The sequence below is a fragment of the Gorilla gorilla genome, chromosome 20 (assembly GCF_029281585.2).
Source record: "Gorilla gorilla gorilla isolate KB3781 chromosome 20, NHGRI_mGorGor1-v2.1_pri, whole genome shotgun sequence".
Classification (NCBI taxonomy): Eukaryota; Metazoa; Chordata; class Mammalia; order Primates; family Hominidae; genus Gorilla; species Gorilla gorilla.
In genome coordinates, this window is record NC_073244.2 from 9,826,115 (window position 1) to 9,853,443 (window position 27,329).

The 27,329-nt window shown below is 61.6% G+C and overlaps 1 protein-coding gene across 3 annotated transcripts; it reads right to left on the minus strand.

Moving 5' to 3' along the window:
* Positions 1-1,541: 1,541 nt before the first annotated feature.
* ZBTB7A (zinc finger and BTB domain containing 7A) lies at positions 1,542-25,658 on the minus strand. Of its 3 annotated transcripts, none has more exons than XM_055371250.2 (3): positions 24,784-25,658; positions 12,073-13,349; positions 1,542-6,477 (listed from the first exon to the last, which is right to left on the minus strand). In XM_055371250.2, exons 2-3 carry the CDS (start codon positions 13,332-13,334, stop codon positions 5,985-5,987), a joined length of 1,755 nt encoding a protein of 584 aa, XP_055227225.1. In that variant the 5' UTR covers positions 13,335-13,349; positions 24,784-25,658; the 3' UTR covers positions 1,542-5,984. The 3 variants fall into 3 exon arrangements, with proteins under 3 accessions (XP_055227225.1, XP_055227224.1, XP_055227227.1); XM_055371249.2 differs by lacking the exon at positions 24,784-25,658 and adding an exon at positions 23,533-23,995; XM_055371252.2 differs by lacking the exon at positions 24,784-25,658 and adding an exon at positions 22,351-23,511.
* Between the last annotated feature and the right edge of the window lie 1,671 nt (positions 25,659-27,329).

Here is a 27,329-nt window from a genome sequence, read left to right on the forward strand (position 1 = left end):
AATTACATTTTTGTATTTTTATTTTTGAGACAGGGTCTCACTCTATCGCCCAGGCTGGAGTGCAGTGGTGCAATCATAGCTCACTGCAGCCTCAACCTCTTGAGCTCAAGCAATCCTCCTGCCTCAGCCTCCAGAGTAGCTGAGACCACAGGCGTGCACCACCACACCTGGCTAATTTTTGTATTTTTTGCAGAGAAGTGGTTTCACCTTGTTTTTCTGGCTGGTCTCGAACTCCTGGGCTCAAGCAATCCTCCCTCCTCAGCCTCCCAAAGTGCTGGGATTACAGGCATGAGCCACCACTTCCGGCCCTCTCTGAAGCACAGAGGTTAGGAAGCACCTAACCCTGGCTTGTGGTCCTGAGGCTGCGGCTCCTTCAGCTTCCCAACGTGGGACCTCTGAGCAGAGGCCTCAGTGTGCCCTGAGGGTCCACGGTGCAGGGGGCTCAGGACACGGCTGTAGAACCGCTGACCCCCAACCCTGCTCCAGCGCGTGTCGGGGACTTGGGCACGAATCCTGGCTGCAGCAGGTTCATGGGTGGCCTCGCACAGGTATGGGGCTTTAGCATGGGGTCCACACAAGGACCCGGAGGCCCTCAGACTTCGTGGTGTGGCCTCTGTGGTGTTTCCTGGCAAGGGCTGGGCCAGGCTTTGTTGACTTCCTGTGGCTACTAGGAAGAGCCCAATCCACAGAGGAGGAGCTGGGGTTCTGAGTGGACCCAGTGCCCGGCTCAGTGCAGCCACTGGTGCCTCACTGTGCCATCTGCTTCTATGAGTGCCTCATCTATCCCTTGGGTCTGGCCCCATCCCCACCTTTGCTGGCCTGGACAGATTCCTTGGACATGGGCCGAGTCTGGTTGGAGGACAGGAGGAAGGAGGAGGCCCTCCCTCAGAGACCCTACCCAGAGGTAGGGGCTGCAGCTAGCTGAGGCTTCCAGCTCCAGATCCTGGCTCATATCCCTGGGGCCTGGCATGGGGCAGTACCCTGGGGTCCTCTAGCAGAGTCGGGTGGCCCCCAGGTGAGGCTAACCCGCCTGGGGTCTCGGGAAAGCCTGGAGTCAGTGGTGCCCAGGGCCCAGCCCTGGATTCTGCTGACAACTCGCCCCGCCGGTTCTCCCTGCTGCCCCTCTGGCCTTATCCTGTGCCAGCTGCCTGCCCGCGCCAGGGGCTGTGGGTCACCTTCCCCGCAAGAGGGGCCTCTGGACCTGGGCACTCCTCGGACACTCACCCCCACCCCGGTGCTCTGGGTCACCGTCCACACCCGGCCTCTCCGCCATGCGACAGACGGACCCCAGAGAGATGGGCCTGGCTTCCAAGGCCGGGCAGGAAGAGCAGGAAGGGTTGGGGACCTGGGGCTTCTCTCCTTGGGACCCAGGATCCGGTCACCCTGGGCCCAAAGGTGTGGTGTGGACGAGGCGCTCAACCCACCCAGTCTCTTCAGGGCCAAAAGGGGAAAAGGGGGACCCCCCAAGCCCCCCATCCCCGCTCCCCAGCCTCCCCCGAACAAAACACAGAGAACATCAAATGAGGCGACTGAGGCGGCAGCGGTCGTAACAGGCTGCGTTTAGTGGTTCTTTTTTTTTTTATGTACAAGAAAAATGAATTTTTTTGTTTTTTCATCTTTTGTGTTTTTGTTTGTTTTTTATTACTTTTAAAGCTTCTCCCTCCCCACTCCCAAAAAGTGCATTTTTATCAGTTTTTTTTTTTTTTAAATCTCCCACACTTTATAAAGACTCTCAATACAGTCTCTGGAATGTCTATCTGTGCTCTGTACCCTGAGGGCGCCGCCCCGCCCCCCATTCACCAGGCCTGGCCCCTCCAAAGTCCAAGGCACCTCGATTCTGGGCCTGGGGTGGGGTGGGGGCGGGACCTGGGCATCGGATCCTGGTCCACAGCCTCCAGGCAGCCCCGGCGAGGGATGGGGGTCTCCCTGGCCCCCTCCACCCCCTGGCCCCGTCCCCCCCACACCCCTGTAAATCTATGTATTTAATGCGAGCTAGTCTTAACTCTGAGGTTGTAGCTCCTGGGGCCCCCCCAGCCTCCAGGCCCCTGACCCGTCCTGCGCCAGCCACCCACCCCCCCCCCCCCCCCACCTCCGGGAAGGCTGCTTCAACTTAAATAACTTTTTAAAATAAAACTGCAAATATAAATATCTTTCTTTCTCAAAAAATAGGATTCTTGCTTTTTTTTGTTGGTTTTTAATATTTTTTTTTCTTCTGTTTTTCCTTTCATTCTCTCTGTCTTGCCTCCAACCATTCTGGTTGCCGGGCGGGAGGGGGCACCCCGAGGCCCCTGCCTCAGTGTCACCGCCTGTGAGGTGACCGCTCCTGCCACGGCCCCGGGGTCTGAATCGTGCAAAGACCCCCGTCCCCCACCTTCCCTGCAGCCGCCCACTTCCAGGGGAAGACCCTGGAAGAGGCTGGGGGACCCCCCTCAGAAGGAAGCAAAAAGACAGTGACAGGACTGCATGGCCACAATGGTGGGGGGGCAGACTTTGGTATCGCCCGCTCGAGCCTGGCTGGCTGCAGGCCCACACCCATGCCAGGCCGGGCCTGCTCCGGCATTTTACATTCACTGGTTTATAATTTTTTTTTTCATTTTTAAAAACTTTTTTGACTTTTTTTTTTTTTTTCCTTAATCTCAAAAGGCGGGGGGCGTCGGGGGGCAGAGGCAGGTAGCAGCAACAGCTAGTAGCAAAGATGCTTCTCTCTCTCTCCTGGGCCCGGCAGGCTGGGGGCCACTGCAGACGGGGGCTCTAGCCCGGCCACCTCCCCGGCCCCCGGGCGCCCCCGCCTGAAGCCCCCCAACCCCAGCCTGGACCTCACTCCCGCTCTCTTGCACACACGCACACACGCGTCCACGCAACTTCACCATGAGAATGGAAATAACAATTTCGCATTGTTTTTCTTTTTTTTTTTCTTTTTTTTTTGTACCAGGCAGTTAAAAAAAAAAAACACCCCAAAAAAAGAAAACACAAAAAACCCCAAACAACCAAACAAAAAAGCTTTGAGCTGTGTCCTTTCATATGGAGTCAACACGACCCTCCTCAAATATCATTTTTTTTTTGTTTGTTTGTTTCCTGAAACGCGAGAATTCAGCAGGTATCTTTGGCAACACTTTATCACGACCTTAATTTAAAGAATAAAAATAAAATCGATTCACGTCTATATACAGTATGTGATTGCGCGGAGTCTAGGGAGGGCGGGGCTGGGCTGGGGGGGTCCCGGCTCTGGGCCCATGCAGAGGCTGTGGCCCCCAGGACGGGCGGGTAGTTAAGGCAAAGTGGGCGGGCAGGACAGGCGAAGCTGAGTGCGGAGCTAGGAACGAGGGTTTAGTGCAATCCCCGAGGTCTGTGTAAGCGTCGCGGTGGGCCGCAGCCCTTGTTCCTACGGAAATCCCAGAGGGCTCCACCCCCCAAGTCCGGTCGCCCCCACTGGCTAGGACGACAGCTGTGATTTTAGAGTTGGTTTTATTGCGAGGGGGTGCATGGATAGGGGAAGGTGGAAAGAGGGCTCACCCCTCAGGGGGCCTCTCTGGGAGCTGGGGAGGGGTGTCCCTGGCCTGGGTGTTCAAGCTCCCCGCTCAGCCACGACAGATGGTTTTCTCTCCAGAACAGCTCGCCCTGTGACACTGGGGTGTGAACGCAGCCGGGGTGCTGTCACCCAGCCCCAGGGGAGAGGGGGGATCCTGAGACATTTGGAGGGGGCTGACAGGCTTAAGGGGGGGTGGGAAGGAAAGAGAACCAAAACCATCCTGTAGAAACAATATGAAAATTGCCTTCTTAAAAAGCTTCCCTTTAACAATGAAAGAAAAAGAGACGAGAAGATGTGTGTGTCACAGAAAAGGGGGTATGGGGGGGTCGGGGGCAGGGAGACACCCCCCCCCAGTTGGGCATTGACAAGAAGTCTCAGTGCAGCAGAGCGTCTATTTTCGGGGTCCCATGCTAGGCATTGCATATGCAAAAGGGGTGAGGGCGTCCTGGCATCTGGCGACATAGTCTCCCCAACCCCGGCCCCTGTCCGTGGCCTGTGGCTCGGTCAACACCGGGCCTTGTGGGAGCCAGAGGTTGGGGGGAGGCAGGTCCCAGTCCCCCTGGATTACAGTCAGTGCCTTTGAGTAAAAAGAGGGGTGCCTGGGGTGGGGATGGGGGCGGTGGTTCTAAGGCCCTGGAGGTGGGGGGCCCCTGTCACCCACCTCAACAGGGCAGGCGCATCCAAGGTCCAGCTCCTTGGTGGCCATGTGGGAGGACAGGCGTGTTGGGGGATTGGGGGGTGCCGGATGGGGATCGGGGTGCTCCGGCTGGAAGGCCCATCCCTGAGCTAGGGAGGAGGAAGGAGAGACCCCGTGGACAGAAGCGGGTGCTAAGACCTCTTCACGTCAGAACCAAAAAAGGGGACAGAAAGGGGGAGCGGGGGGAACACAGCACGAACACCCCACAGTCCTGCCTTCGAGGCTGACGTCTGGGGGTGAAGCACAAACACCTTGGGGCGTCTCCCAGGTCCCCTGCGATGGCTTCCTCCTGAACCCCCCTTCTCGCTTTTTGGGGAACAGAAGTGGATTCTACGTTTGTGGTGGGTTTTTTTTTTTATTATTTTGTACAAAAATAAATCGACTTTTAGGAATTTCTTCTGCTCTCGCTCTCTCTCTCGCTCTCTCTCTCTCGCTCGCTTTTTTTTTTTGTCTTTTCAACTTTTCATAGAAGTTGGTTGTAACTTGTAAACATGTTTTTAAATTAAGAATTAAGATAAAGTGTAGTACCCGTTCCGTTACAAAGTGCCAAGACTTCTAATGTGGTTGGTTGCCTTTTTTTTTTTTTCCTTCCTTTCATTTTGTAAAACCTTTTTTTTTTCTAGTTTGTTTTATTGCTTTTGTGACATTGGAATTTGTGGATTTTCTCTCTCTCCCCCCATCCCTGCCATCACCAGACCCTGGGGTTCCTCTGATCATGACTCTGTTTATCCCACACTGTTGCCTGCTCCTCTGAGGAAAAGTATATTATTTATATATATATATATATATATCTATATATAAATTTTGTTTTTAAGGAGGAAAGAGAAAAAAAAAATCTAAAAAGTGCTTTAAAAATTTGGGAGAGGGGGCTCAGGGGAGAGGACGAAGACAGAAGTTTTGAATCTCCAAACGTGGGGGTCTAGGTGGACCGGGCGGGGGTGGGGGGGCGCCCTGAGGGGTGGTCCCTGGGGGTCCCGCCGGTTGTAAGTGCCGTGAAGGAAGGCGGCAGGAGCACCCCCAGGAGCCATCCTGGCGCCCCACCGGGAACCCCAGTCCGATCTCCTTTCTCCAGGCCTAGAAATAAATAGGTTTGTGTCTCAGTGGCCAGGAGATGTGGGGTGGGCGACAGGGGGAGGCCGCAGGCAGGGTTGGAGGCGAGGAGGCCATTGGGGAGATGGAGAGGGAGACCCCTCCCTTAGTAAGTGCCCTGAGGAAGGAGGGTGCGGGTCGGGGGACGGGGGCCCATTTTAACGTCCGCTCAGAGCAGACAGAAATCATTTAAGGTCTTGTCTGAAAGACTCATAGAAACCAGCGAGGGGAGGAAATTAAAAGCCCACCCCAGTCCCCCCCCAGCGCCCCCACGTCTACCCTCCCCCTAGCCCAGGGCCTCGGATCGGGCCCCAGGCCCCATGCCGGGTGCCCAGGGGGCTGTGCGGGGTCTCGGATTCCTTGTGTCCTACAAAAAACCCCAAACCAAGCCCCGAAACCCAGCGATGGGGTGGTGGGGGGAAGGGGAGCCAGGGAGGGCTGGGGCCCCTGCGGAGGGAGAAAAACGTCAGAAAGGAGGGAAATCTGAGAAAGCGCTACCCTAGATTCTGTGACGCGTCATATATATATATCTGTATATATATATATAGATATAGATATCTGTATATAGATAGATTTTCTTTTTTTGTGTTTTTGGGGGGGTGGTGGGTGATTTTTTTTCTCTCTCTCTGTCTCTCTCTTTCTCGGGTTTCTGTTTTCTCTTTTTGGTTTTTAGGCGAGTCCGGCTGTGAAGCTACCGTCGGTGGCGGCCCCGGGGCCACCTCCGCTGTCACCTCCTCCACCGGCGCCCGCTACATTCAACCGGCCCAAGCCGTCGGGGCTGGCCACGTCCTCGTCCTCGTCCTCGTCCTTAAAGTGCTTCTCCTGGCCGTTGCGCCGGGCGTCGGGGGAGCTGGGCTGGGCGGGGGCGCCGGGGGTCGCGGTGGCCCCCGGGCTGGGGTCGGGCGCCCCGCCCCGGACGCGGGGCTTGCGGCCGCGGCGCGAGGGGACGCCGTTGCAGCCGTCTTTCTTGAGGTGTCTGTGCAGGTGGTCGGAGCGGACGAAGGTCTTGCAGCAGCTGTCGCACTGGTAGGGGCGCAGGCCCGTGTGCACGCGCATGTGGTTCTTCAGGTCGTAGTTGTGGGCAAAGGCGGCGCCGCACTGCTGGCACAGGTACGGCTTCTCGCCCGTGTGCTTCCGCATGTGCACCTTCAGCTTGTCCTGCCTGTGGACGGGGCACGGGGCAGGCACGGTCAGTGGGGCCGGGGATCCCCGATCCCCGCCCAGGGACCCTCACGGACGCGGCAGGCCCTGGATCATCACCCTTGCAGAACACGGACCGTGCACCAGAGGTTTCGGTGCCCCGATGGGGACAGTCCCTCGAAAAACGAGACGAGTGGGGGCGATTTCGCATTCTGAACATCTAAAGAGGGCCTCGGATCCCGAGTGCTGTGTGGCCTTGGGAAAACGCTAAGCCTCTCTGAACCCCGTTTCCTTTCCTTAACTTTTTAAGAGACAAGGTCTAGGCCAGGCGCAGAGGCTCAGGCCTGTAATCCCAGCACTTTGGGAGGCCGAGGCGGGCGGATCACTCGAGGCCAGGAGTTCGAGACCAGCCTGATCAACACGGTGAAACCCTGTCTCTACTAAAAAAAAAAAAAAAAAAAAAAAAGTACAAAAATTAGCCGGGCATGGTGGCAGGCGCCTGTAATGCTAGCTATTAGGAAGGCTGAGGCAGGAGGATCACTTGAATCTGGGAGGTGGAGGTTGCAGCGAAACTCCGTCTCAAAAAAAAAAATTTGCTTTTTAAGAGCGAAACTCCATCTCAAAAAAAAAAATTTGCCAGGCCTGGTGGCGCAGGCCTATAATCCCAGCTACTTGGGAGGTGGAGGTTGCAGTGAGCCAAGATCACGCCACTGCCCTCCAGCCTCAGTGACAGAATGAGACTGTCTCCAAAAAAAAAGAGAGAGGCAGGGTCTGGCTTTCTCCCCCAGGCTGGAGGGCAGTGGCGTGATCACGGTTCCCTGCAGCCTCGAACTCCTGGGCTCAAGCCATCGTCCTGCCTCATCCTCCAGAGTAGCACACGCACCACCACACCCTATTAAATAGCTATTAAACTATATGTGTGTGTATGTATATATATATATATGTAAGTTTGAGAGATGGTGGTCGAGCTACGTTACCCAGGCTAATCTCCAACTCCTGGGCTCAAGTGATCCTCTTGCCTTGGCCTCTCAAAGCTCTAGGATTACAGGTGTGAGCCACTGCGCCCGCCATGAACCCCTTTCCCTACCGCAGAAGGAGACAGTGGGCTTCTGCCACTCCATCCTGCCCCTACCCCTGGGGTAGGATGAGGCCAGCCAGTGCCTGGTGCCTTCATTCATGCCACAGACCTTTGCCGAGTGCCCGCTGAGGGCCAGGCCCTGTTCCAGGTGCTGAAAATACCGCAGGGAACAAGACAGGCAAACATCCCTGCCCTCTCGAGGCTGGCGGCGGCCGAGGTGTTTGGTGACAGATAGGGTGACCAACTGTTCTGGTTTTAGCACTGAAAGTCCTGCATCCTGGGAAACCCCTCTGTCCAGGACAAAGTGGGGCAGTTGGTCACCCTAGTAACCAAGTCCCCACCCCACGGCACCCAGGACTGCCCACTCTCCCCTCACTTCAGCGTCACTCCCCTATCTGGGCTCCACCTTGACGTGCAAAGCACAAGCTACGCTGGGGCCTTTGCATGTGCTGTTCCTGCAGTCCGGGGCACTTTCTTTTTTCCTCCTGGATCTTCACAGTCAAATTTGGGCTCAAATGTCACCTCCTTCCCCAGCCCTGTCTCCATCCTCCTGCCATCACCACCTGATTCTTCTATTGTTTTTTTTTCTGAGACCGAGTCTCACTCTATCTTCCAGGCTTGAGCGCAGTGGTGTGGTCTCGGCTCACTGCAACTTCCGTCTCCCGGGTTCAATCAATTCTTCTGCCTCAGCCTCCCAAGTAGCTGGGATTACAGGCCCTCTGCCACCACACCTGGCTCATTTTTGTATTTTTAGTAGAGACGGGGTTTCACCATGTTGGCCGGGCTGGTCTCGAACTCCTGACCTCAGGTGATCCACCCGCCTCAGCCTCCCAAAACGCTGGGATTAGAGGCGTGCACCACCACACCTGGCTGATTTTTGTATTTTTAACAGAGACAGGGTTTTCACCATGTTGGCTGGGCTGGTCTTGAACTCCTGACCTCAAGTGATCCGCCTGCCTCGGCCTCCCAAAGTGCTGGGATTACAGGCGTGAGCCACCGCACCCGGCCAGTCCCTCTTGTTTCTGTTGATTTCCTTGTTTCTCCTCTGTCTCCCTGATTGGATCGTGAGCCCTGAGAAGGCAGGGGTCGGGTGTGACTCGAGGGCCCCTCCCTGCCCGTCTCGCCCCATGGGGGCAGCGTGGACCCAGCTTAGCCTGGAGCCTCTAGCCTACAAAGCCGGTCACCATATCAGTGGGGTGCCTGTGGCCTAGGTGGCTCCTGAACCCTTGGAATGTGGCCACTCTGAACTGATGTGCGCTGGAAGTGCAAAAGGTACCCCAGCTTTTGAAGACTTGATATGCAAAAGGTGATGTAAAATGGCTCAATGAGGATCGTGCACATTGACTACACATGGAAATGCATCTACTGAGTTAGGTAAAATGTTTCAAGTCACTTTCACCAACTCCCTTTGACTTTTTTTGAACGGGGCTGTCAGAAAATGTAAAAATATGTAAGTGGCTTGCTGGCCGGGCATGGTGGCTCACACCTGTAACCCCAGCGCTTTGGGAGGCTAAGGCGGGCAGATCACCTGAGGTCAGGAGTTTGAGACCAGCCTGGCCAACGTGGTGAAACCCCGTCTCTACTAAAAATACAAAAATTAGCCGGCATGGTGGTGGGCGCTTATAATCCCAGCTACTTGGGAAGCTGAGGCAGGAGAATCGCTTGAACCTGGGAGGTGGAGGTTGCAGTGAGCTGAGATTGTGCCACTGCACTCCAGCCTGGGCAACAGAGCAAGACTCGTCTCAAAAAAAAAAAAAAAAAAGTAGGTGTCTTGCCTATTCCCATTGAGTGATGCCAATCTATAGCAATAAAGTGTACTCCTTCCTGGGATCCAGAGGGCAGGAGGGAGCCCTGGGTCTCAAGAGCCCTGGCTAGAACCTGACCTACTCCTTGCTGCTGCCTGTTGTGCCCCACATCTGAGCCACCTCGGGTTTCTTCCTTCTCATACTCAATAGACTGAAGACTTCTTTAGTGTGGGGACTGGCAAACTCCTATTCATCCCTCAAAGCCCTACCTTGAATGCCCCTCTACCTTTCCTAATTCCCAAAGACCTGGCTCCCCTCTGGGTTCCTCCAGCCCTAAGTCCCTCCCTTTGGCACCAGGTACAGAGCTGGTGTCCCTAACTTTAACCCCTCCTTGGCTCTGTTGCCCTGAGGGTCAAGGCCTGGCCCTTTGCAACCAGACCCCTACCTTATCTCTAGCCTTGCTGCCCCACTGAAGCCAACAGAACATGGTAACTTGCTAACAGAACCTGGCCTAACCAGGTCTGTTACCAGCCTCCAGGCCTCTGGTTTACTGATCACCTTCTGCAAAGCCCACGGCAAGGTCTCCGGGCTGCCTTGCCCAGATCTGGCACAGGGCTGGGGTCACAGAGGGGATGGCAGCCACTAGGTTTTTCTAGAACTGTGCAGAGACTCTCCAGATGAGCCTGGGAGGCCCAGAGAGAGGAAGGGACTTGCCTGGGGCTGCACAGCAGGCCAGAGGGCCACGCAGAGGCGGGGTGGGGGCGGAGGTATCCCTAGTTTCATCACCCCGAGCCCCAGCCTGGGTAATTATAGCCCCGGCCACCACAGGCCCCACTTACTCAACGCCCTGCTGTGACTCAGAGGGGCCTCGGGCTCCCAGGCTTTTGGAGGGTGGGGGTGCTGGTGTCCTGGCTGGGGGGGACCAGAGCACGGGGTGGGGGAAAAGAGGAAGCAGGTGGGTCTAAACTGGGGTGGGAGGAAGAGGTCTCAACAATTGTCCCTCTCTAAGCCTCAGTTTCTCTGACTGAGGGGATCAGCCCCGGGTCGGGTGGGATAGCCAGCAGTGCCCGAGTCAGAATGAAACCGGGCCTGTGGCCTGCGGCCAGGGAGGCAGGGTGGGGGTCACCACCTTCGCTCAGCCTGGTCCCCTCTGCAGACCCCAGTTCTCTGCACCCCACCAAGCTGCTCTTCCTGAGCTCAGAGACGAACCCACAGTGACCCCTGCCTGGAGGAAGAGGGGTCCCCCGAGACCTCCAGTACCCCAACCTCACCAAGGAGGGACAACCACCAGCTACACTGCCTGCCTCCCAAAGTGCCCTTTGCCCCCTGCCTGGCACTCCTGGGCGCCGGAGTCCAGGCCGCACCTTCCTCTCCTGGCCTGCTGGGGAGGGGGCCGGGGTGCTGGGGAGGGGTCAGTCCCAGTTCCTGTCCCCACGGGGTGGGGCTGGGAAGCTGGGACAATGGCCTCTTTCTTCAGCCTCGGTGGGCGTGGCTGGGGGAACCCCAGGGCGGGCGGGGGGCAGGGGGTGGTGCTGAGTCACCCAGCCTGGCCAGGTCCCTGCCTGCCAGCCCCCTGCCCCCACCGCTACAGCCCGCCCTGGATCTACGAGGCCCAGCCAGCCACCTCTGGACTCCTGAGACCGAATTGCAAACTGCCCGGGCCTGGCCTTGAACTCCTGCTGTTTAGGGACCAAGCCCCGTGGCTCCCAGGGGGGCACAGTGATCTCTGAAGCTGAGCTGGCCTCAGGGCCTCTGCACTGGCTGTTCCCTCTGCCTGGAACGCCCTTTCCCACAGCTGCTCCTCCCCGCCTTCAGGTTCCGGCAAGGCCTGTCCCCCGCGCCTAGAACAGGCCTGGCACCAGCAGACGCTTCATAAATGTTGGCTGATTGAAGCAAATTACCCAGGCTCACGGGAAACTCAGAAACCGCTCCACGGCCTGGGCTCTCCCTCCCTAAGCCTGAGGGCCTGTCACCCTCTCCCAAAGCAGAAAAAGAAAAAAATCCAAAAGTGCAGAAGAGAAGAACCAGCCCTCCAGGAAGGAAGAACGACTGTGCCTTCCCGCCGACCTCCCGCAGCTCAACCCTGTCCGGCACGCTTTGCATATGATGTGGCTGTCATCTTATGTCTGGCCTGTGCTGTCACCCACCGGGATGTCCACACACAAGGGCAGGGCCTGGTCTAGGTTCTTAACAACCACGTGGGTCAGGGAAGCGTTCGTTGGCTTTGGGCCCAAGAGGTGGGGTGTGTCTGTTTGCGTGTGTGTGCATATATGTGTGTCTGTGGGTGCATGTTTCCATGCATGTGCGTGTATGTCTGTGCATGTACGTGTCTGTGTGCATGTGCCTGCATGCATGTCTGGGTGTGCGTGTGCATCTGTGTGCGTGTCTGGGTGTGCGTGTGCGTGCATGCATGTGTATGTGATGTGTATGTGGTGTGCATCTGTGTCTGCATGTGTGTCTGTGTAGCATGTCTGTGTGTGCATGTGTATGTGGTGTGCGTGTGTGCGTATGCGTCTGTGTGTGCATGTGTACGTGGCATACGCGTCTGTGCATGTGTGTGCATGTGCGTATACATGTCTGTGCAAGTGCGTGTATGTGTGTCTGCGTGTGTGTGGATGTGTAGGTGACGTGCATGTGTCTGTGCGTGTACGTGTCTGTGTGCACGTGCGTGTATGTGTCTGTGCGTCTGCGTGCATGTGTGCGTGCGGTGCAGGGAGAGAGGCGGGAGGGGTCGTGAGTGGCGGATGCTGGGGCAGAGAGCAGGACGGCGCCTCCCCCGCGGCGGGCAGCTCACCTGGTGAAGCGGACCTTGCAGATGTTGCACTCGTAGGGCTTCTCGCCCGTGTGGGTGCGGATGTGTCGCGGCAGCTTGCCGGCGCCCTGGATGACCTTCTCGCAGATGGGGCACTTCTGGAAGGCCTTGGCTCGGATCTTCTTCTCCACCTTCTGCGACCAGGCCGGGTAGACGTCGCCGTCGTGGGCGCCGCTGAAGTACTTCAGGTAGTAGTCCATGACGCCCTTGTCGTCGGCCCGCGACTCCTCGTCGCTGTCCCCCGCCGCGGCCCCCGCCCGGCCCACCGATGACATCATCTGCTGCAGCAGCGTGCTGGCCGCCAGCCCGTCCACGTCGGGCCCGTCCCCGTCCTCGCCATCGGCCGCTCCCGACAGGAAGCCCGGAGAGTCGCCCGGCTCGGGGGCCGCCTCCGACAGCGAGGCGGCCTCCTCCTCTCCGCCCCGGCCGTAGTGGCCGTTCTGCGTGGCGGCCGGCGGGGCCACCGGCGGCGGAAAGAGACCCCCGGTGGGGGCGTCCTCATCCCGCTCTGGCCACAGACCCGGGTTGCTGTCGCCCTCGTCCCCGTCCCCCGTCGGGGGCCGCTCGGCCGGGGGGCCCGGCCCATAGAAGTCTAAGCCGTTGCAGTCGCCCGCGGCCACGGCGGCCACAGCGGCGGCCACGGCCTCCTTGGTGGCATCCAGGTCATCATCGGACGCCCCGAAGGCGGACCACGGGAAGCTGGCGGCGGCGGCGGCGGCCGCGGGGGGCAGGCTGTTCATGGGGTTGCTCTGGAAGAACTCGAGGTACTCCTTGGCGCGGAGGAGGTTGCGCTGATCAATTTGATCTACAAGGTCCAGCTGCCCGGCGTCGGCGCCCGCGTCGGCCGCCAGGATCTGCCGGTCCAGGAGGTCGGCGCACACGTGGCTCACGGCGGGGATCTCCAGCAGGCGGGCGGCGCTGAGGATGTCACCCACGTTGGCTGTGCTGACGGTGAGCGTGGCCGTGTAGGCGAAGTCCATGAGCGCGGTGAGCGCCTCGGCGCTGACGAAGTCGATCTCGTACACGTTCTGCTGGTCCACCACGGCGCCCGACGTGAACAGCTTCTTGAAGTACTGGCTGCAGGCGGCCAGCACCGAGCGGTGCGTGGGGAACTCGCGGCCCTCCACCAGGATCACCACGTCGCACAGCAGGCCCTGCGTCCGCTGCTCGTTCAGCCCACTCAGGATGTCGCTGCTGTGGTCGGGGAACGGGATCCCGATGGGGCCGTCCACGCCGCCGGCCATCTTCCGCGCCGAGACCTGCAGCAGTAGGGAAGGAGAGGGCGCTCGTGAGTGGGGGTGCGGGGGTTCCTGTGCCCACTGACAAGGGCCCGAGGCCCTTGAGAAGCAGTGCTCCACCCTGCTCCCCCAGCCTCACATTCCCACCTGCACGTGAAGGCGGTCAGATGTCGCGCCTTTCCAGCCCCAGCTTCCCCAGCTGTGCACCAAAGTGATACATGCCCTGCCTCCAGCCTCTTTTCTTTTTTGTGTGTCTTTAATATAGAGACAGGCTATCACCATGTTGGCCAGGCTGGTCTCAAACCCCTGGCCTCGGCCTGACGCGGTGGCTCACGCCTGTAATCCCAGCACTTTGGGAGGCCGAGACGGGCGGATCATGAGGTCAGGGGATGGAGACCATCCTGGCTAACACAGTGAAACCCCGTCTCTACTAAAAAATACAAAAAATTAGCCGGGCGTGGTGGCGGGGGCCTGTAGTTCCAGCTACTCGGGAGGCTGAGGCAGGAGAATGGCATGAACCCAGGAGGCAGAGCTTGCAGTGAGCTGAGATCATGCCACTGCACTCCAGCCTGGGCAACAGAGCAAGACTCCATCTCAAAAAAACAAAAGAAAACAAATCAAAAAACCCTGGCCTCAAATGATCCAACCGCCCCTGCCTCCCAAGGTGCTAAGATTACAGGCATGAACCACGGCACCCGGCCAAGACTGTTTTCCATCTGTGCATGAGGATAGCCAGATGTCCCGGCTCCCCAGCCTCAGTTTCCCCAGCTGTTCCCAAGTGCAGTCAAATGTCCTATCCTCTAGCCTCAGTTTCCCCAGCTGTGCATGAGAATGGTCAGATGTCCTGCCTCCCCCAGCCTGTTTCCCCAGCTGTACACAAAAGCAATCAGATGTCATGTCCCCAGCCTCAGTTTCCCCAGCTGTACAGGAAGGCAATCAGGTGTCCCACTCCCAACCTGTTTCCCATCTGTACACAAGGGCAGCCAGATGTCCTGCCCCCAGCCTCAATTTCCCCAGCTGTGCATGAGGACAGTCAGGTTTCCTGCCCATCAGCCTCAGTTTCCCTAGCTGTGCCCAAGAGCAGTCAGATGCCCTGTTCTGTCTCATCAGCATGAGATTAGGCCGGCAAAACCCACACTGGACTCTTAAATGTCACAAGCACACTAGCACCACCCCTCCGAGGAGGGCCCCCGGGAATGCCTATTGAAAGGGCACTTTGAGGCCGGGCTCGGTGCTCACGCCTGTAATTCTAGCATTTTGGGGAGGCTGAGGTGGGCAGATCACTTGAGGTCAGGAGTTCAAGACCAGCGACCAGCCTGGCCAACATGGTGAAACCCTGTCTCTACTAAAAATACAAAAATTAGGCTGGGTGTGGTGGCTCACACCTGTAATCCCAGCACTTTGGGAGGCCGAGGCGGGCAGATCACCAGGTCAGGAGATCGAGACCATCCTGGCTGACACAGTGAAACTCTGTCTCTACTAAAAATACAAAAATAGATGGGCGTGATGGCACGTGCCTGTAATCCCAGCTACTCGGGAGGCTGAGGCGGGAGAATCGCTTGAACCTGGGAGGTGGAGGTTGCAGTGAGCCGAGATTGCACCACTGCACTCCTGCCTGGGCCACAGAGCGAGACTCCGTCTTTAAAAAAAAAATCAGCTAGGCGTGGTGGCGCGTGCCTGTAATCCCAGCTACTCAGGACGCTGAGGCAGAAGAATCGCTTGAACCCGGGAGGCGAAGGTTGTGGTGAACCTGGATGGAGCCACTGTACTCCAGCCTGGGCAACACAGCGAGACTCGGTCTGAAAAAAAAAAAAAAAAGGAAAAAGAAAAAGAAAAAAAAAAGGGCTGGGCACTGTGGCTCACATCTGTAATCCCAACACTTTGGGAAGCCAAGGCAAGCGGATCACCTAAGGTCTGGAGTTCAAGACCAGCCTGACCAACATGGTGAAATCTCGTCTCTACTAAAAAAACAAAATTAGCCAGGTGTGGTGGCACATGCCTGTAATCCCAGCTACTCGGGAGGCTGAGGCAGGAGAATCGCTTGAACCCGGGAGGCGGAGGTTGCGGTGAGATTGCGCCATTGTACTCCAGCCTGGGCAACAAGAGCGAAACTCCGTCTTGGAAAAATAAATAAATAAGGAAAGGGCACTCTGAGGTGCTACAGGAGGACGCAGTAGCTCGAGAGAAGTGCCCTGATCTGAGCCATTTTCCTGTTGGTCTGAGCACGGGCTTCGGCCGATACAGAGGGGAGGCCACGCAGTGACCTTCACAAAACACCTACTTTGGCCAGGCACGGTGGCTCACGCCTGTAATCCCAGCACTTTGAGAGGCCAAGGTGGGTGGATCATGAGGTCAAGAGATTGAGACCATCCTGGGCAACATGGTGAAACCCCATTTCTAACAAAAAATTAGCTGGGCCTGGTGGGGCGGGCCTATAGTCCCAGCTACTCGGGAGGCTGAGGCAGGAGAATCACTTGAACCAGGAGGTGGAGGCTGCAGTGAGCCACCTAGATCACGCCACAGCACTCCAGTCTGGTGACAGAGCGAGACTCGTCTCCAAAAAAAAAAAAAAACAACAACACATAACACCTACTTCCCGCCAGTTCCACCCGAACCCCACCAGCAGCACCCACTCCGTCGTGAGCTGAGGCCACTTGCCCGAGGCCTCACCATGAGGACACAGTTGCGTCCAAACTCAAACCCAGAGTGGACCTAAGAGCCGAACCCTTGGCCTCCCCAACCCTGACTCCTGCCTCCTGGTCGGGCCTGGTTCTTTTCAGGGGGCTCTGAGTCAGCAGGAAGGGGTGTGGCAGCCCAGGCACGGGGACCCAGTGCCGAAACCCAGCTGAGGTCAAGGCCACCGTGGGTGTGCCCCGTCCGGGCAGGGCCAGTGACTCCGCAGGCTAAACCCCTTCCTGCCCCTCAGAGCCCCCAGCATAGGGCTCAGCCCTGGCTGTGAGTAAGAGAGACCGGGCTACAGCCCGGGAGGAGCAGGGAGCCGGGGGAACCCCTGTCCACCTCCTGCCTGCCCACAGGACTGCCTGGCAGCCCCTCCCCAACTCTCAGCCACCCCAGCTGAGCTGTTCAGCCCCAGCCAAGGCCTTGGCCCTCTCTGGGCCTCAGTCTCCCTATCTGTCAAATGGGCAGAGGTTTCGGGCAGTGCCGGGCCCTGGGGGGACTGTGTCTGTCCCACCCCTTTCTCCCCCTCCCTTTTTTCCGCCTTCCCCTCGGCTGTGACTCATCCACCCACTCGGAGCTTGTGCAACCCTCTGGCCCCTGTCCCCACCCCTCCGCCCTCTCCTGGGAGCCCCTGGCTGCCCCGAGTCACCCAGCACAACTCACATTCCTCCAGGCCGGCCAGTGGCTCTCGGGCCAGAGCCCCTGGGCAAGGCCCCTGGGGAGAGGGCCTGAGCCGGGCCTTCCATGGCCTCCTCCGAAGGCCTCCTCCTGGCCACCAGACCCTCCTGTCCCCCAGCCCGGCAGCTCAGGCAGGCTCTGACGCCGACGGGCTTGAGCCAGGCCCCACAAGGGAGGCATGGTGTCGGTCCAGCCGGACCCAAAGCCCAGGGCCCTCAGCGCGGGGCCTGAGCTGCCAGGCGACATAGAGGCCTTTGTGAGCTTTCTCAGTGCCACCACGCTCCCCAGGCCCCTCCACCCGCCTTCCTTCCCTCCTTCCAGCCTCGGCCCAGGGCCCAGCTGCTCAGCACCCCCGTCCACTCTAAGGCCTGTGGTGGGGCGGTGGGCTCAGATGTGGCTGCTGGGAGCAGGGAGGGTAGGAGGGGAGCGACCCCACCCAAGGCTCGGCCCTGGGAAGCCTCCGAGGAGTCCCCTTTGGTGGTGTCCACCCCCTGCCACCATCTGCCGTCTGGCCCTGGGCCGCGGGGAGCGTGTGAGCAGATGGAGCTCCGGATCAGATGGGCCCGGGCCCTCCTACCCACCCCAGCATGGGGGGAGACCTCTGACCCAGGCCACCAACGCCCCAAGATGGCCATCCCTGGCCTGCTGGGCCGCTCCTCCCCTCGGGTGACCAGGGTCCCCGCTCTGGAGTGGCTGGGAGGTGTCTTTCCTGGGGCCTAGAGGATGGGCCCAAAATAATCCAGCGACCTCCTGCAGGTCCCCGCCAGTGTGAAGATCCCAGTTCCAGGTTGGGTCTGGGGGTCCCAGTCTCTGCCCTCTCCAGCCTGGGACCCTCTCTTGGGCCCCTATTCCCCCCTAAATATCACTGAGGCCCTCCCTCAAAGCAGCGAGGCCTGGGGTGATGTCAGCCAAGGAAAGCCCCCGTGAGAGGACTGTGGCTGCGTTTTACAGAGAACGCCGGGGCCCAGAGAGGGCTGCAGTCCTGGCCTAAGGATGCCCGGCAGGGCTGACTCCCAGGGGCTGGGGGCCAGGAAATGATGGAGGGGCCGGTCCCCCCACCCACCCAGGGCAAGGCCCTGCCCTCGCCCTGGAAGCTAAACTCGCTCTGAGACAACTGACCCACGCCCTCACTCCAGGAACACAAGCCACCTGCCAGCCACGCCCTGCGCCAATGCCCCCACCTAGGCCTCCTGGAGGCCTCCCCTAAGGAAAGGGCCGAAGACCCTGCCTCCGAGGTGGGAGAGGGGAAGCCAGGCCCAGCCAGAGCACCCCCGGGGGGGGCCACAAAGTCTTGGCAATAAAAAGTCCCCGAGTGCTGAAGCCCCACTGTGCGCCCGACACACGGTACACGCCTCCGGAGGTGGCGGTTTTGTTCCCCTCCTCCAGGAAGCCCCGGCCCCACGCCAGCCAGGTCCCCACCCCTGCCGGCCAGGGTCCCCTGGGCTCGGCCCACACCCACCCGGGGCCCCATCTTTCATCACAGCTCCTCCCCCGCGCTGGCCTCCGTGGGATTTCCGGGGCTGCTTGGTGCTGACTCGGCGGCCGAGGGGCAGGCCCTGGCAGGCCCCTCCTGGGCTGGAGGTGGGGCGCCCTCCTCCCCCCGGGCCACTCCCAGGCCCCTAAGCCCAACCCTCCCAGGGTGGCGCACAGTAGGGGCGCAGCAAACCGCCAGATAAACCAGAGACAGCCCACGCCCGGGCCCACCCAGCTGGCTGCCAGGCATACCCAGAAGCAGGGGGCTGTGCAGCCTGCCGGTCCCACCTCCCATCTAACCTAAGGGTCACTTGCTGTAGTGTTTGTCGAGAGCCACGGCACCCGGGCCGCATTTCGGCTCCCTCTGTGCTCCCAAACTAACTGGGCACCTTCACTTCGTCTTCCCCAGGTCCCTGAGAGGCTCAGAGAGGTGAGGCGGCCCAGTCGAGGTCACACAGCAGCCCTCTGATCTGGGCAGCTGCCACTTCCCAGCTGCGGGGGATGTGTCGTGAGCTCGGAAGCACCCTGACGTGGCTCAGGGAGCAGCAGATGTCGCCCAGGAAGGACCCCGGCATCCCAAGAAGGGCGCCCCAGCACGGGGAGCATCAGGAACTGAGGCCTGGAGGTGGGCGACCGGGGAAGGGGGACCGGCAGAGAGGAGACTGCATCGCTAGTGCAGGGTGTAGGAGCCAGGGGCCTCCCCAAGGTCACACGACAAGGTGAGGGCTGGGCAGGTAACTGCCACCCGCCACCTTCCCGAAGGCCACTTCCTGGAGCAGGGGGCCGTCTAATGACGGGATCAGGGCCCCCACCCAATCCTCTGCCCAGGGAGAGCAGGGAAGGAGGCCAAAGGGACCTCTCACCCCTCCTTACGTGCTGTGCAGAGCAGCTCGGGTTCAAGCCTCGGCTCCCCCACCTCCAAGCTGTGTGACCTTGGGCAAGATGCGAGACCTCTCTGAGCCTCTGTCTCCTGGGGGATGGGGGTCGTGACAGTGGAAAGGGGCCCCCCACTGTGGTCAGGGTCCCGCTCACATCCATTCAGCAAACTTAGCCCAGGGACCTAATGTGCACCAGAGCCAGTCCCCAAAACACATTGCCAGGCTGTTCACCACCCCTCACGGATGGGAACTTTGCTCCTGAATGCTATTCCGGGAATTCAGTCCCCTCCTCACCTACCCAGGGAGTGAGTGGTGGGGTCTGAGGAGGAAGCTGGAAGGGGAGATCAGGCCCAGAGAGGGTGGGCGGCCGGCCCAAGGTCACACTGTAAGCCTGGTGTGCAGGTGCGGCTGCCAGGCCCGCACCCGGCAGCCCCCGCCCCCTCCCCGCCCAGCGGCCTGTGTTGCAAGGTTGGTCCCGACGGGTAACCCCGCCCTGACCTGGTGCCAAGCCCCGCCTGGCCCAGTCCTCGGCCTGGGTTTAATGGGACAGGAATGCAGTGTCCCGATCGGGGGGCACCAACGGCCTGGGGTGGCTGCCAGCTGCCAGCCCGCCCCCTGCCCGCCTGCCCTCGCCCGCAGGCCTCCCTCTGGGCCAGACATGGAGCAAACAGGCCCTCGGCCATTTTACGTGTCCATTTATTGCCCTAAATGGGGAGGGGCTTCCTGCCCGGGCCTTAAAGGGCCAGAGGCAGGAAGGCCGTGGAGGCCCAGTGGGAAGTGTGACAGTGGGGATGGGGGCAGCGATGAGGAGGCCAGGGGGATCCCATCTGACGCCCAACTCATGGGTGGGACTGAGGCCCACCCTGTTCCCACACTCTGAGATGTCATGGGCCAGGAAGCCCAGACTACAGCCCGAGCCCAGGTTCCAAGAGGAAGCTTCATGACGACAGTGGAGGGGCTGAGCTTCCCGTCACTGGGGGCAAGCAAGGCCAGACTCTCGGAAGCCCATCCTTGTCCACCCTGCCATCAGCCCAGGCTGCACCTGCTTAGCTGAGATGCCTGTGAGAGGCCGGGGTGACCTCTCTCTCCCTCCCGAGGGAGGCCTGCTTGTCACCTGGAGATACCTGCCCCACCCCCACCCTCTCCTGAGCAGGTGGAAGGCTCAGCCTGGGAGCCCGGCGGCCTGCAGAATCCAGCCAGATCCTTCTCTCAGGCATCCTGATAGGTGGGATGGGCCTTGTTTTCCAGTCAAACCAGAAAGGCGTGGGTGGCGACACTTCCACCGAGTGGCCGTCCACAGCCTGCTGGGGGGACAGATGGAGGGGCTGGTCCTTTGGCCACGCTCCTCCCGAGTGCCGGATTCTCTGAGGGGCGCCTTCTGCGCTTTGGGGCTCTGGACTCGGCGCTCGGGGCCCAAGGGCCAGAGTCGCTCCTCGGAGCAGCTGGGGGAGGCTGGGCCTTGATAATCGCCCCAGAGACCCACGGTACGTGACGGCACCCACAGCACTGGAAGGCAGGATCTGTGTCTGTGCCCCATTTTGCAAACGGGGAACGGGATCAGAGAGGGGGAGCAGCTTGGCCAGGGTCGCGCAGCAGAACTGGAATTTGAGCACGGGCCGTCTGTCTGGCTCTGGCCTGCCTAACTAGTCCTCCCACGGCTCCTTCCATCCCCTTTCCTGGCCCCCGGATACCAGCAGGAGATGAAATCCCCCTACCCTGGGGGCTGAGAGGAAGGACAGCTTATCCTCATACCCTCAGAGCTGCCTTGCAAGGGAGCTCTCACACAGGAGCCTGGGGCAGGGCTGGAGTCCAGCTGACACGGACAGCTCAGGGAGGGGCCTCTGCCCCTCCAGCTCTCAAGACTGCTCCCCAAGGGCCTGACACAGTGCACAGTAGTCGCTCAACAAGCATTCCCAATGACCCACTGAGCGAACCCTCGAGACAACACTCTAGGGCTGATGACCATCTCCCCACTGTCTGGATGGGAAGACTGAGGCTGGCAGAGGGGGAGTCACTGCTGGGGTGGACCCAAGGGCTGGGCTAGGACTGGACCATGCTCACCCCCACCCAAGGCTCACCCCCACCCAAGCTCGTTCCTCTTGTCCTTGTTGCCCAGGGCTACTGCAGGGCGGTTTATGGTCTGGCAGGTGACAGGTGGGGGTGCAGGTGTCTCACGCAGCTCTGACCCACGCCCCACACTCAGGTCTCTGCCATGCCCTGAGCTGACCTGGGAGTTTCCGCCACGGAGGAGAAAAGAAAAGACAACACGGGTGGCTTTGCAGGCAGCAGCTGGGGGACCCTCCACAGCCCCAGGCACACAGCGCGCCCCGGCTGCAGGGGTCACGGGGCTCATCCAAGGTCACAGAGCAAGCGTGCCAGCATTCCAACCCTTGAGGAGCCCTCCTTGGAGCATCTGGGCTGCAGTGGGCTGGCTCTGGGGAGGTGACCTCGGTCTCCTCTGGTCATAAAACCCAGAGCCCTGCCCGCCTCTGAGGACCAAGGTGAGACGAGTTTGTGGCTCGGCAGGATTGGAGAGGGGCCTCGTATCCACGTGCGCCAGCAAGGGCCTGCCCGGTGAGGCAGGGAGGCAAGAGGGCTGTGGCTCGTGCTGTGTGACCTTGGGAGCCATGCTGACCCTCTCTGAGCCTCAATGTCATCTTCGGACACAGGGTTTAATAAGCCTCGGTGACACTCCATTTGCAGGCAGGTGCCTGCAGTTGAGCCTCTACTGCCAACCTCCGGCCCTGCTTAAAGACAAGTGGGCAGGCGCCCCTGGGCCACCACACAGGGGGAAGGGACTTTGGACAGGCCCCGAGCTGGAAGGATGGAGCACAGGGGGCAGCTCTGACCCCACCTGAGTGACCTTGGGCCGCTCTCTGCTTCCCCCTACGCTTCAGTCTCCCCTGCCCAGTACCGGCACCTGCTCCGAGGCTTGCTCTAACCTCCGGAGTTTCCAAGCTCACATTTGACCTCCCCTCCCGGCCTTAGTTTCCTCCTCATATGGCAACGGGGATCTGCCACCAGGTGGACCCAGCTATAGCTCAGAGGGACTCAAGGAAAGAAAAGGAAAAAACAAACAAACAAACAAACACCCAGCAGGGATTTGTGATCGCCCCAGGAACCTTCCCGACCAGGCCCCAGGCTGGGCTCTGCCTCGGCCGCGCCTCAGTCTCCCGCACAGAGCAAAGGACCCATCCACTGCCTGCGGCCGACCGCGGGCCTCTGCCGATGCGTGGCTGCCCGCCCGGGCCCAGGTGCTGACTGGCCGCCACGCAGCCAATCGGAACTGAATAATAAATACCCCCCGGACTGACCCACGAATTAAAATTTCAGTGTCCCGGTTGGCTCTTCTTTCCTTCCTTAGACTTCGCTTTTCCAGCGGCCGGCTCCTGCCCCCCCTTCTCCCCCAGGCTCTGTCTCCACAGCGATGGCTGGTGGTAAACAGAGGCCCCGGCCCCGCCGATAGGTGCTCTCGGGGCCCCATGGGGGGTGGCCCTCGAGGACAAACGCCCCCGGCCTGAAGCCCTCAGGCCCTGGCAGCAGCAGGGCTGGGCTTAGGCCTGGCCTGGCCTGGGCCCCTGCCCCAGCCTGGCCTCCCCGGGACCTCTCCCAGACCAGCTTGCCAATAGGAAGTGATCGGCCGGTGGTGGGGAGGCACCCCCAGTGTGGGAGCGGCACGCTCAGGGTTACGCCCTGGTCCAGTTCTGAGGTTGGGGCGGGGGGGACTGACACGGAATCCCGACGCCCTCTCCGGAGGCAGCTGGCAGGGAGGTGGGGGGCCCACCAAGCCCGCCACCCATGGGTGAGCCAGGTGGGTGCCGCGGGTGGCAGGGGCACCAGCACCTCTGTGACTTCCGCCACCTGACTGGGGGGAGAGGAGTTGCTGCCTCCCCCCGCCTCGCCGCCAACTCCTGGCTGCATTCCGCCAACATTTAGTGGGCGCCGACTGGGTGTCCGGGCCCGGGTGGACAGCAACCTCCCGCCGCGGCCCACCGTGCGCCCCCGCCAGCAAGCCCGGGCAGCGCCTCCCAGAACCCGCAGAGGCCCGGGCCCTGGGGGGCACCCGCTCCTCCGCTCCGCTCAGCCCCAAGCCAGGCTCCCAGGCCGGGGGGGCTGGGTCTCCCGCCCGGGAGGTAGGGAGCGGGAGGGAGGGGGCCGGATCCCACCAGCTCCCCCCTCCCCTGCCCGGGCTCAGGCTTCGCACGTGGTGGTGGTGGCGTCAAGGGGAAGGGGGGGGGTCCGGGCCAGAGGAGACGGGGTCACGCGCTTTGGGGGCGCGGACGGCGGGGACTGGGGTGCTCTCTCCGCCCCCTCCCGCGGGTCGGAGCCGGACGGCCGTCCGGGCAGGGCGAGGGGCCAGGCCGGGCCCCCCACCCGGGGCTGAGTCAGGCCCGGGCGGGGGCAGGAAGCGGCCCCCTCCCCCGCCCCGGCCGCAGCGCGCGGCCCCCGCCCGGCCCGCGGTCTCCCGCCGCCTCGCCCGCGCGGGGGGCTCCTACCTCCTTCCCGGGGCAGCGGCGAGGGGGCCCGGCCCCGGCGGCGGCGGTGGCGGCGGCTGCGGCTGGGCTGGCTCCCTCCGAGGGGCCGGGAGGCGGCAGTGAGCCTGGCCCCGCGCCACCCCCCGCCGCCGGCGGCCAATCCCCACCCGGGCTGGGGGGAGGGCGATGCAAATTACCCCGGATCTGGGTCCGCCCGCCCGCCTCCCCCACGCCCGGGCCCGGCCTGCGCTAGGCCGCGCATCCCCGGGCTCGCCTGCACCGCGCGGCCGCCCGGGCCGCCGCCCTCCCCGGGGAGCGCGGGGAGGGTGACCCCCCCCCACGGGCGGGGGGCCGAGGGGAGGGGGGCTGGGGACGGTTACACAACCAGGCGGGGAGGGGCCCCGGGGCGGGGAGGGGGCCGGCCCGCGGGCCGCGCAGCCGGAAGCCGGGACCGCCACCGGCCCCTGGCGAGGGGAGCCCGGCTCCAGGCCCCGCCCCCGGGCCGGCTGGCCCCGCCCCCGCGCCGCGCCGCGCTATCGGCCCGCGCCCATTGGCTCTCCGGCCCGCCGCTCACCGCCCCTCCTCCGCACCGCCCCTACCCGCGGGCCGCGGCGGGCTGTCGGCGCGGGGCACCCTGGGACTTGTAGTCCAAGCCGCTTGCCACCTGCCGGCTGCAAACGGCGGAGGGACTACGACGCCCAGAGGTCCCTGCGGCCCTGCCCGCCCACCCGGACACCCCACCCCTTCCCCCTCCTTTCCAAAGCCCCCCTCCCTGTTTTTTCAGCCCCCTCCCCCCCATCCCCCATGGAGCTCAATCCTGGCCAACTCCAACGTATGCACGCAGCACCGAATAGGCCCCCGGGGGGCGAGAGCGCCCCTCGTCTTCAGCTGGAAACTTAGCAGGCGACGCGCCCCCCTATCTCCCCACGCCGGCTCCCCCCACCCTCAATGCAGCCCTGCTTCCCCTCCCCCGCTCCCCGCGCGCCTGGGAGCCCCGAAAAGCCATGCACCCGGGTTGGGGGGGGCTGGCGCACAAGCTCATGCACTTAGCCCCCAATCCCCCCTTCCCGGGCGGCGCCCCCTCCCCGCGCTCGGGATCCAGGGCGCCTCCAGCCTCCGGGCAGCTGCCAACCACCCCTTCCTCTGAAACTTGGGGGAACGTCCCCGGCTCCCCGGATCTCCCCTTCCCGAGGGGGCAGCGGTGGCCGCAGCGACCCCCGCCCGTCCCCGCCCTGCACCCCGTGCCGGGGGCCGCGCCGGGCGCTGACTTACCTCGCGGGGCCGGGCCGGGGCGCGCGGGGCCGGGGCCCGGAGTTGGGACTGGGCTCCCTCGGCCGCTCGCCTCCGGGGTCCGCGGCGCTCGCTCTGCCCGCGTCGCGCTGCCCTGGTCGCTCCCTCGCGCGGCGGCGGCGGCGTCACTGCCCCTACAGTAACTGTACAGTACAGCCAAAGCCCCGTATGATGCTCGCGACTCCCTTCCTGGTTTCTCCGAGGGCAAGAGGGGTCCTCCCTTGTCTTAAAGGTGCCGCAGCCGCCGGCCCCCCCACGCCCAGCCCGCCCCCCCCCAGCCTGGCCTCGGAGGCCAGAACAGGCTCGGCAGGTCCCCTCTTGCCACGTCTCTGCCCTCCCGTGGGGCTTCGCCCGCTGCGCCGGGGAGACCGGGCTGTTATTAGGTTTTGTCAAGTGGGGGGGGGTCCGGCCCGCCCCGGCGCGCCCCCCCGCCTCTGACCTCTCCGCCCCGCCGCGCGGCGCCGTGCCAGCTTGCCAGCTTATCTGGCCCCAGAGCTCCCCGGGGCGCGGGGGGAGCGGGCCCCCCGGGGTGGAGGGGGGGTGGGGGCCTCCAGATAAACAGGCCCCCAGCCTCTGCGCAGGGGCGGGGTGCGGGGGGGCGCGGGCTGTGCCCCCGACGCCCGGGGCGTGGCAGGATGGCAGCGGGGGCGGGGAGCGCGGTGCGCACAGCGAGGAGCGACGCGGGCGTGTGGGTCGCGCGGCCCGGGCTGCCGGGGGTGGGTTGGGGGCGAGGCGGTGGGGACCCCCCCGCAAGGCCAGGCCCTGGGCCTCCCCGGGCCTCAGTGGGACTTGCCGCGCCAGGGACCCCGGGGGGTGGCCTTGCCAAGGACGGCCCGGGTCCGCGGGGCTCCCGGGTCCCTAAATGAAACCACCAACCTGCCCTCCCTCGATTATATAAAGGAGTCGCCTCCACCCCGCTGCGCTAGGGGCGTCAGCGGGGGAAGGGGTTGGCGAGGGGCGGGGAGGGCGGTTGTTTTCCCGGCTTCGCGAGTTCCCCCACCCGGCTGCGGGCCGCGGGGCGGGACGGGGACCGGGCCCTGGACGCCTGGTCCGCGCGGGCCGCTCCTTGGCACAAGGGGGTCTGCATGGCTCGCGAGGGGCGGAGGTGGGGAGTGGGGAGGCGTTGGTTCAGCGCGACTTTTTTTTTTTCCCCTGTCCGTTTCTCCCACTTCCTCCCCGGTCGTGGGAGAGGTCCGGCGGGGGACAGGGAAGGGGGAGCAGGGCACGAGTGGTGAGAACGTCCTGGCCCGGCCCGGGGAGGGCTGGCTGGTGCGACCGGGCGCCTGGGGGGGGGCTCCAGGACTCAGTTTCCCCTTCCTCATTCCTCCAGACAGAGAGAATACTGACAGCTGCTTTAGCTGCCGTTTAGTGAGCGCTTATCCAGTGGGTGACCCTGTTCCGGGGCTCAGTGTGCCTTCATTCTAACACCTAATCCCAGGGTCATTATTATGTTTTATTATTATCTGGCATTCTTAGCACCAACACCACCTGACAGCGGGAACCACCACCGGCCTGGGTGTAGTGTACCCAGCCTGTCCTCTGACTTCAAAGCCTCTCCTGCGAGAGACACAGTTTATGGCTTCTTCGCACAATTTATTAAAAGCGCCTTTCAACACCCAAACGGGTTGGATTGGCTTTTGTAACAATAATCTGGCTACGAGGGGAAACCCGGGAGGGCCCCCCGGAGGGGAAGTGGACTGTCTCAGGACTCGCAGCCTGAAACCAGCCGGGTAGGTGGGAAGGGACCCAGGGAGGGGCCGCGTGGATCTAGGGCGAGGGTGTCATCCAGGGACTTTGCTCCAAGGACCCTGCCTGGGATAGAAATCCTTCTTCCTTCAACCACCGGCCATCAGCCTGGGGACCAGGAGGCCACGCTGAAGCACGATTCTTCCCAGATCCCAATGTTGTGTTTGGATTTCTGCAAATGATGCCCAGACGTTTTTTTTGTTTGGTTTTTTGTTTTTTGTTTTAGACAGACTTGCTCTGTCGCCCAGCCTGGAGTGCAATGGCACGATCTTGGCTTACTGCAATCTCCGCCTCCCGGGTTCAAGCGATTCCCCTGCCTCAGCCTCCTGAGTAGCTGGGATTACAGGCACCTGCCACCACGCCCGGCTAATTTTTTTTTTTTTTTTTTTTTTTTGTATTTTTAGTAGAGACAGAGATTCGCCATGTTGGCCAGCCTGGTCTCAAACTCTTGACTTCAGATGATCCACCCACCTTGGCCTCCCAAAGTGCTGGCATTACAGGCGTGAGCCACCGTGGCTGGCCTTGTTTTTTTTTTGTTTGTTTGTTTTGTTTTTTGTTTTTTTTAATAGAGATTTGGTGGGGCCGTGGAGGGGTCTTGCTATGTTTCCCAGGTCTCAAACTCCTGGGCTTCAGTGTTCCTCCCACCTGAGCCTCCCACAGTGCTGAGATGACAGGCGTGAACCATCGTGCCAGCGAGACGCCCAGGCTCTAAGCTCTACATGGTCTAACTTCCCCCACACCAGGAGCAGCAGGTGACTCAGTTTCCCCTCTTGTACCGCCAG